Genomic DNA, 10,604 nt, shown 5'->3' with positions numbered 1-10,604 from the left:
GGCTGAACCTCCTGGCCCCAGCATCCCAGCTCTTTAAAAAGAAGGGGAAAAAAAAGCCGGTGAGTGCGGGACTGCTGCAGCAGCTGTTGGGGCTTCTGAGGGCTCATGGCAGAGCCCCCCACACAGTGTGGAGCAGTGGGGGTTGCCCCCCCCAACCTGGCAGGAGCTGGTGAGTTCAGGGCTTTTTTTTCCTCCACAAAGAACTGGGAGCTGGGGCTGGGCAGGGCAGCCATGGGGGGGCTCATAGCAAAGCCCCCCACACAACACGGGGTAGCAGGGAAATAGCGGCAGTGGGTGAGTGGGGGCTTTTTTGTTTTTTTGTTTAAAGACCCGAGACCTGGGGCAGACAGGGCAGCCATTGACAGAGCTAGGGGAGCAGGCGGAGGATGGATCCTGTCTGATTCAGGGATTTGGCTAGTTTTGCAGCGGCCAAATCTCCGAATCAGATTCAGCGGAATCGATTCAGGACAGTGATTCGAATGTCCAAATTGAATCACTATCCCCTGAATCAGCCAAATCCAGATCCAAAGCAAATACTAGCCGCTTCACACAGGCCTAATATCCTGTCTGCTTGCTTGGCCTGCATGCTAAACCTCTGCGTTTCTGCCAAACCCTGGAACTGAAGCAACGCAGCCATCTGAGAAGAGCCTTGCACCCTTGCCAGTACATTTGCCTGAGTCTAGAGCTGAGGCAAGTACTTGGGACCATGCCTTTGGGGAGTGAGTGAAGGTGCATGCTTCTTGATGGCAGTCCTGGGCTCAGCAGAGTGGCAGTGTAAATGCACATTATCCACATTATAATACATTTTCATTACAATACAATTGGCATTTCCTAGAATTTTCGAATGGAAAGGAACCAATGGAAAGAAGGAACCAGTATATGTCTATACTGTCTCAGAACAGGCATTTAATGGCGCCCTGGCAGTCAGGTTCCTTCACCAGCACAGATCAATGGAAAAAAATTGTCTTTTTTTCTTTTTACCCATTACGACTGAACTGTTTGTTCTCTGTAACATATATTCTTCAGAATACCCCAGTTAATCCAACAGATGGTGAGCCTTGTAACACAGATCTAACGGCTCCGAAAAGTAACTCCCTCACAGTTTATTCTCTTTGGCTTCCTTATTGGAGTCCTAGGGGGTTACAGCACTGGAGTTTCTCAAGCTGCGAATACTCCATCATTTCAGCCTGAGATATGTTAATCTTTGTTAAGACTAAACTAGCTTGCTTTGAAAATTCCTCTGGGAGCAGAAATTCTCCCCACATTCTCTAGCCTAGAGTGTTGCAAAAATTAATTTAGCTCCTTTGCACTTTCACTATCCTGTTTAATTGACTTCCTGGTACAGCAAAGAGTAACCCACACATATTCAAGCCTTTGCTAACAGTTATAGTTTACGTCTTCATTATGTACTGAGTCATGCTGTAAAACCAGAGGGAGCTTGGCTTAACGGATAGGATTCTGAACCAAGAATCAGAGTTGGGTTGTATTTCTAGTTCTACCATTCACCTTTTTGCATGATTTCAACAAATTCATTTTGCTTCTTTGTGTTCCTCTTTCCCTCCCACTATCTGCCTGTATGTCTTCTCTATTTAGAGAATAAGCTCTTCAATATATATGCATCTCTTCTTAACAGTGTACAATGCCCTGATATTCCTCAGAGCCTCTAGATTTACAATAATACGCATACTAGATAGTGAGACTAATGAGATTATTGCTAACCTAGCTAATGAAAGCACACAACTAACATCCATTGCTTTCAGTACTTCTAGGACTTTTAAATTAATTAATTAATTTTAAAGTAGCTTGGTTTTTATAATTTGGCTATTAGAAATGCCCTTTTTGTTTCAAATATTTACTTTATCTGGTCTGTATTCAAGCCTATTTGCATTGTTTGAGAGAGAGACACGTTTGAAAATATGTCTTTTCCAATCACAGCTTATTTGTATGTCACTGATTCTGTTTGAAGCTGTGCGACATTTCTCTGCTTCTAGTTTTTAAAATGATTCAAGGCCCTTCAATATGCAACTAAGTACTCCTTGGTTTTGAAATGTGGCCTTTTAAAATGTAGTGCCCCATGCTACTCTTTGAGGAGTAGCCATCTATTAATATGTGAAACCTAATTGTGTTTCTGCAAACTTAACTGTACTCTACTCCATGTAACTCTTATGACCTAAGGTTGAAATTTTTATTTTCCTTTCTAAGTTCTGAAACTAGCTGCTTTTAAAGGCAATATAATAAATTGTCTCCTTTATGTGCATGCTAATTCAAGTGCCTAGTATTAGACTAGTGAAGAACATCACTGTTGTGCTGCCACCATATTTTCATTCTCTTTAATTCTTTATAATCTAATAGTATCCTGATAATTGTTCTGATTGGGGTCCTAGAACTATTCCTTATATTGTTACTGGGACTTTTAGCCAATAGATTTTGTGTTGTAGTCTAGTCTCTGTATTCATGATCTTTTGATAGTGTCAAGCACTGTTACATTAAAATCTAGTTCTCACCACAGTCTAACCTATTCTTCCTGCATGCTGTAACCAGGAAACATTTTGATCTGTAAGGTCCTAGATGATCTTAGATGATACCAGTCACATCAATCTTCTTCCTATTGAAGACAGGCATTTGCATCAACCCCATCTGGGTTTTAGCAGTAACACGAAGACATTTGCCCTTTTTTTTTTTTATTAATAATGTGGCCATTTCAGTTCCCACATTGTAAAGCTATACTTTTCCTTGAACTGATTGATCCTGTACTAAAGTCTCTTCTGCTGGAAGTTCAGGACTGCCTACGACCTTCTTTTCTTTTAGTCCCACGTGCCATCTGCACCTGCCTGTCATCATGGAGTTCCTTCGCTCACATCATTGAATAACCCATTCTTTTTCACTGGCATACATTTAGCTCCCTTATGGTCCAAAAGAAGGCCAGTTCACCCTAACTTGAAACTTTCCTTTTCACTTTATCTTCTCAACCATGTATTTGAACACTGTAGATTCTGGCTCTCTGTTTGTGTGGTGTATTGAATACAGAGACCTTGGCCTTGCTTCCTACAATATGCAGGTCTTTATTTAGGTTGCAGGGGCCTCCCCTCTATTTCCGCACATATCTAGTGCTAGTTTATACCACAACCACAGCTTATTCTCTGCACCTCCTTCTAAGCTGCCAATTTTCCCCACCCTTATCTGATATCCTCCTGCCCAACAGGCAAGTTGGTGTGTGGTTCCCATGCTATGACTCCTCACAAATCCAACCTATTTCTTTTACCCTTCCAACGCCTTAATTCCATGCCACCACACCCTGCCTCTCCCTAATGCTAAGGCAATGTATGTATAACATAAAACTGTATTGCTTAACATGGAGAAAATATGATGTAATACATGAAGGAAGGTAACGCTATTCCAGGAGGTGTAAAGATATCGTTAATAAAGTGTAGCTGTATTTATGATTTTAATGGGGTGATGTCAATGAGATCATAGAATCAAATAAAATTAGGGTTGGAAAGGACCTCAGGCCAGTGGCAACATGTAGTGGGTTCATGTGTACCCCCTGACAGCGCTGGTGAACGCCCTGACAGCCAGCGTTCCCACTTAGGTGACAGGCCGGAGGGAGGCGGGACTGCTGGTGCCTCCCCCCCCGCGAGAGCACTGGCCAGACAGTGGGCGCACCAGGAGAAGCGCCCCTGGCACTTCTGGGCACACCGCTGGCACTTCTGGGTAGGCACGATCGGCTGCAGAATGGACTGCCCCCGAGGTCACTGACTGGCAAGTTCCCCCCCCCCCCCCGATTCAGGAGGCACCAGTTGCCCATGCCTCGGGAGGTCCAACCCCCTGCTCAAAGCAGAACCATCCCCAATGAAATCATCCCAGCCAAGGTTTTGTCTATCCAGGTCTTAAAAGCCTCTAAGGATGCAGAATCCAAAGCCTCTCTGGGTAGCCAGGTCCAGTGTTTTACTACCCTCCTAGTGAGAAAAATGCTCCTAATATGTAACCTAAACATCCTTTGCTACAACTTGAGACCATTGCGCCTTGTCCTGTCACCTGCCACCACTCAGATGAGAACAGTCTAGCTCCATCCTCTATGTAACCACCCTTCAGGTCATTGTTAAATCCCCCCTCAATCTTCTTTCTCCAGTCTATGTAAGCCCAGTTCCCTCAGCCTCTTCTCCTAAGTAGGGATCTACCAAAATCATCCTGGAAAAGTGCTGTGCAGTGGCTACTTTAATCATGTACTTTTAGCCTCCTGCCCGCCCCCCCACCGCCACCTCCTGGCTGATCAGTGGCACGTGGCAGGGCCACTGGGGCCCCTCTGCCAATCAGTGGCAAGTGGCATATTTAAAACTGTGGGTTTTGCCTTCTGGCTGATCAGGAGTGAGCAGCAAGCAGTGGGGCCACTGCGGTCCCTCCATCAATCAGTGCCGGGGGCGGGGGGCATGTGGTGAAAAGAACAAGATTAAAGCAGCCACTCTACAGTGTACTTCTGGTGTGATTTAGGTAGATCCCTACTCATAAGCCATGTGCCCCAGCCCTCTACCCATTTTTGTTTTCCTTCGCTGGACTCTTCAATTTGTCCATGTCCTTTCTGTAGTAGGGGACCCAAAACTGTGACACTGCAGTTTGGGGCTCTTATGCAGTTTAGGATTCATTGTAGCTATGCTTCCCTTCCAGTGTTAGACACTGGAGGAAGAGGAGCAGGTTGTGAGACTTTCAACCTTTTACCCCAGGGCCGTTATCAAGAGAGCAGGAGACCAGGGTTTCCAGAGGGTTTGAACCTGCGTCTCCTGCTTCTTAGTGCTCTAACCAACAGGCCCTGTGCTAGGCAGTGTCCAAAGGACTCTCCCTAGCCCTCCCCTTAAAGTTTGACCCACTGCAATATTCATTGGATAAAATGAATGAACAGCACTGGGATATTTTCTGCCCCATTGGGAGCAGGGTGCAGGACAGAAGTTTCTTTTCCAGGCACGGGCTCATGGCAGGCCTCTTCTGCCACAGATGGAAATAGAATCCCAGGCTATGTGTAATGCCCAAACCTACAATTACGTGGTTATGTCAGCGCCAAATAGGCATATGAAGGGGAAATAGGATTTAGTCTTTAGTTTAGGAAAAATAAGCAAGTTTGACAAGTTGAAATAGCCAGGGTAGTCCTGGGACTCACTTGCTTGAGAGCATTATTGCTACTCATTCAGCCTAACACTATCACCATCCTTCACTGTGACCAAGGATGTATTCCTCACTGGTGCTGGATGACTGTCATCCTTATATGAAGGGACTGCTGATGACTACAACAGCAGCAGCAGACACAATGTGAAAGACCACTGAAGGCTATAGCATAATGCGCTCACTGCACTTGGTTGAATTTCATCCAACATAACTGAATTATAAAAGTTTTCCCTTTACCTTAGACAATTATTATCATGGATTATTACCAGGCATTGCACATCAATATTTATCAAATTTACATTGTAAAGTTGAATTTAGATGCACAGTGTTACCATTTTCCAAATACCTTCAGATGCCTAATCTAAAATTTCACTCCTGATGCCCCTGGATTAATGGTCCCAAGTGATCTTTTGTATTTGTTCTTTTCATTACATAATAATACAATAGATGATGCCAATCTTGTTCATCAATCCTTTCTCCCTGGCAGGTTATTTACATTCAGTGAATTCAGCCTACTGAAAACTACGCTGTGTTGGGTCTTCCTACAGCTAAACCCAAAGGTTCAGATAATTCCATCACATGAAAAAGTCTTGATGTATTTTAGCAGGTAACACAGTGGATATATAACTCAATCAACTTTATTATTAAGCACAAACTTGACTTTGTAAAGTACCATTGTATCACTTCTTATATCTTTTGAATTAGTCTTTAAATAAGAATCCGTTGCAAAATGCATATTTTCAAATTTGGGGGAATGAATTAAGGAATTTGGTTTTCTTCATATGGGAAGTGTAATATATGCATGTAGTTCACTTAGCATTGCATTTCTGTTGTACCTGCGTGATGCAGGTATTATACAAACAAGTTAGCTCACGGTCCAGCATTAATCACAATACAATTTAAGCCACATGTGGAGTAGGATTAAAGTATTAAATAATAGCAACAGTAACAAAGTGTACTCATATTCAGAAAATAGTAATACTGTGATTGTGTATGTTAATGGTAATTAACTGGCACTTCAGATGTCCTTTCTCTACATCATATTCACTATAAAATGCAATTGTCTACATTTGCCATGTAGAAAGAAACTACCCCTTGTATTTATGTTGTATTTCTAATGTCCAGGTTTGTATGTTCTTTATAATGTAATTTTGGTACCCACTTGCGATTGTAAGCTGTAATGGTACAATTACCAGTATTACAGACTATAAACATACTAAATTGGTTGAAATTAATCTTCTAGTGGTGACCTGAAAAATGAGGGAGGTGGTGTCAGCTGCATTGCTCTTGGAAGCTAAATTGAAACCCTATTTATTTCTACAGTTTGAGATTTGGCATTTTGAGGATACATATTTGATGGATCTATGCTCAGTTCACCTCTGCTGGCATTAGTATACTGGCAGGAGCAGCTTTTTCCCGGAGAGGATTCATTCTCAAGCAGGGGCAGGCGACAGTAATGAGAATGACTGATTAATATGAATTGCTAGCATTTTTCATCTATGGATCTGAAAACACTTTAGGCATGAGGTTGAGTAGCATTATTCCCATTTCACAAATTGGAAAAGGGTGGAAAAGGGGAAGAATCTCCTCAAGACATGGACAAAACCAGAAATAGACTGAATCTCCTGCTTCCTTGATCTGTGCCTATCCTGTATACCAATATAGGTATTGCCATATTTTTCTGTAGGAGTCCTTCCTGGGAGGGAAGGATTAATTTATAGGAAAGGCAGCTGGAGTAAATATGCTTCCCTGGCAGACAAAATGAAGCACCTGGGCCACTACTCCTTTCCTGTGTTGGGTGAAAAACTAGCTTTGAGCCACCTTTGTGCCTCCCAAATTCTGACTTGAAGAAAATAAGCATGTTCAGCTTGCAGAAAAGGTGCTTCAGAGGGGACATGATACCAGTCTTCAGATACTTGAAGAGCTGCCATAAATATGAGGCTGGCACTTTTTCTTTCTTGCTGCAGAAAGCAGGACAGAGACCTGTGACTTGAAGTTGCAGGAAAGTAGGTTTAGACTGGATATCAGAAAAAAAAATCTTCACTGTTAGACCAGTGAGGCAGACAATGGATTTGTATGGAATGGGTTGGGTAGGGATGATGCTACATCAGGCAGGGGGTTGATGTCCTCAAGGTCCCTTGCAGCCAGATTTCTGTATGATTCTCCAGCTGCACGGCTTGTCCTGGTCCTTGAGCACAGTGCACTCTATCCATACGCTCTGCCTCTTCTGTGCCCAGGCCCAGTTTTATGATGCCTCTTGCATCAAAAATTACATGGGAAGCAGTTAAAGAGGCACTATCCCATTTCTAGGCTGGAGGGCCTGGTACAAAGGTGCAGAATCTGCTTGTATATCTCTTTAAAGCCAATGTTCTTAGGGATTTTTTTTTTCGTATTTCTATCCTCATGAGACATTCTTTCCTATGAGTCATGCACACTATAAAGAAATTACTGTTTGGCTCAAAGTTACACTCCCATGCCTGGAATCAACATTTTTTTGCACCAAGAGATAGGAAATGAGCTGAATTTTGTGGATGATTCATTATTTACTAGTTTGACCTGAGATGTGTTTTGTATAAGAAAAGCATATTAAACATGACTCAGAATGCTAAATACATCACTTTTCATAAACAGTTTCCTTTATTAGATCATGTACAGCAATATAGAGATGCATTTTTTATTTCTGACATGGAGTTTACATTTTAGCAGCCTTATACATATGATTATTTTCATTCCAAAAATAAATCAGGGTTGATTTAAAGTCTCCTCTGAAGAGCAGATACTGCTTTAAATCACCCAGTCTCATAGCACTCTTTAAGCCTTTACATTCTTTTATGCCAATATGATGTGGCATAAACATACTGAGATCTAAAGCATTTTTGACTGTGTTTATCTGGGCTGTAAAAGCAAAAAATGTGCACAATTGGACTGGGCATTAGGATAAGGAACCCAAATAGTAATTTAAAGAGAGTTCCAGATATCAGGGAGATCACATCAGTCAAGTGCCTGGCAGCTAACATGCTATTACAGCAAGAGGAGACAGTCTCAGGTTCAACAAGGAAAAACAAGTAGAAGCGCACAAACAAGAATAGGAATAACTGGGGGCAGAACAGGATGCAATGACTAGGTTTTCAAAAGAGTAATTATAGTATTAATTGGAAGGTGGCCTATTATATTTTTCCTTCATTGGTGACAGGTGTGGACAGAAGCATAACTGGGTAGCTCCACCCTGGTTGCTTCCCCTTCAGTAATACTAGTGGATATAGATCTTCCATGCACTGTTATCTTTATATTTTTATATATACTCCAGTCTGGTAAATAGGATGTCAGTGAAGTTAGTGGAGACTCCACGAACCCACCAAGTTCTGACCCAGAGCATCCCTTGGCAGAATCAGGGCTATCATATTTACTGCTTTCTTAAATGCTTTGTTCCAAGCAGACCAAATTAGTATAGTAAAATACAGGACCCAATATGTATCTCTGGCTTCCCATTCTGGTAACTGCCGGATCATGAGTGCAATCAGTTTAGAGAAAAGGATGGCCCTTTGCTATCTCTTGATCACATATTTGGCTGAGAAGATCGATATCCAAAGATCATCATTTAGGCAGATAATTTAGTCTAGGCACATGAGCTTTAATTGGAGACAGAGGCAAAATGAAAGGCTGACTTGAAATTTAGCCCTCCATTTAATAGTTATTGCAGAGAGGGAGTTTAAAAAATCACACTGAAAAACTTGCTACCATATAGTACAGCATCTTTGACTCTGGCTAGAACCATGTCTGAGGTAAATCAGCAAAACTCTGTTCAAGTCAGTGCAGATTTAAACCATCTGACATTGTAGCCCAATGTGCTGATGTGCATGGAGCAGGTACAGTGGAGGAGAGTGGGGAACAGAAATAACAGTCTCATATAGCACTGGTCTAAATCAATAAAATCAATGGATCAGTTCTTGATTTACACAGCAAAAATGAGATCAGACTAAATCCCTGATTGTTGCCTCCACAATTTGAAAGTCACTTTCTAAAACCAGATTTAGACATTTTTAGCTCATTTTAAAACATATGCTGCCAACAAATTTTTTGGGCTAGAACTTATTCTTGTATTGTTGCCAATAAAAACAAAGTACAAAATGATGGATAGTTTTTCCCATTTTTTGTGATTTATTCATTTAGACCCAGACTAACTGCAGACAGTTCTTGAGCACTGTGATGCCTCCCTGCCAGAAGCTTCAGGGGAAAAAAAAATAAAATTTTACTATAGGAAGCACAGCACATCTGGGATGAGGAAGTCTCTTTCATGGCTTCAGTCACCTCATGAAAAAAGAGTTAATTTCCTAGAATTAAATTCAATGAAACAATATATTAAAAAAAAAACCCTTAGTAAAAAAAAGTCTTATTAAAAAGGCTTCCTCCTAAGTAAAGCAAAATTCCTAACCATGTTCTCACTCCAGAATGGCTTCTCACCATGAAGTGGGTTTCAATATATATTTTAAAATTAAAGTTGGCATTTCTGGTACAAACAATCTTATGGCCATGTTGTGATGTCCAGGAAGGTGCCAGAAAGGCTATCTTGCTGCGCTGCAACACAAGTCGACAAAGGGAAGGAAGAAGCTATCTGTGTCCTTTTCCCACTTGACACCCAGATGCTGCAGAATGGAGCTTAATAGCATACAAGCAATGTCACCAATTCTTCCAATTCTCACAGGATTTGGTGTTGTGTAATTTTATTGATTGATTGATTGATTCAAAGCTCAGCCTCCTGGAGGCATAGGATTCCCTGAGAATTTCACTTTAAAAAAAAGGCGGGGTAGGAGGGCTAAGTTTCTAGCCCTGATGTTTGCAGAGAAAAGGCTAAAACCTGACACAAGTAGCTCCCTGAGGCTCAAAGATTGGAGGACATATAAAAAGAACTTGAAAACTATTTGTGTTGAATCTCCTCATTTTTAAGTCAGTCCCATGGCTTTTTGGAGCACGACTCGTGATTTTTGAAAGCTCAGGGTTGGCAATATATTAGTGCAATTAATAAAAGAACAGTATCTAATAACGCCCTGTTTTAGTTCAGCCATGCTTCTTTGGGAATTTGTGTCTTGGCTGCAAGTGCTTTGAACAAGGAGAAAATCACTTCAGAGGTACGTGGTGCAAGGAAGGTTTTAATGTCCGTCTTCCACTAACTGGACATGTACACCACTGGTAAAATGGAGGGTAGTGCTGTGGGAAATCAAGTGCTGTGGATCCAGCCTGGCTTTCATTTTAGGCAATGACAAATCTCCCAGCTCCAAAATATTCTCAGATCTCCATCACTTCACAATGCGAGCACTGGTCTAAAAGAGACCCTATTTCTGTGAGCAGATGTTAAGACTAAATTGGGGGTCATCATTGACCACAAGATGAACATGAGCCTGCAATGCGATGCTGCGGCTAGTAAAGCGACCAAAATGCTGGCTTGCATCCAT

The 10,604-nt window shown here is 41.8% G+C and overlaps 1 protein-coding gene across 1 annotated transcript in view; it reads left to right on the top strand.

The window, feature by feature from the left end:
* The window catches only part of BTBD16 (BTB domain containing 16), a 51,317-nt gene that overhangs the window by 17,602 nt on the left and 23,111 nt on the right, over positions 1–10,604 (top strand). The window contains exon 11 of the mRNA XM_019556347.1: positions 5,642–5,761. Coding sequence (XP_019411892.1) covers positions 5,642–5,761 — 120 coding nt within the window. The remainder of the gene's footprint in view (positions 1–5,641; positions 5,762–10,604) is intronic.

This window comes from Crocodylus porosus, unplaced genomic scaffold (genome assembly GCF_001723895.1).
Source record: "Crocodylus porosus isolate Cpor-Errol unplaced genomic scaffold, CroPor_comp1, whole genome shotgun sequence".
Lineage (NCBI taxonomy): Eukaryota > Metazoa > Chordata > Crocodylia > Crocodylidae > Crocodylus > Crocodylus porosus.
Note: the sequence above shows the minus strand (reverse complement) of the source record. Positions and strands in the feature narration are given on the sequence as shown.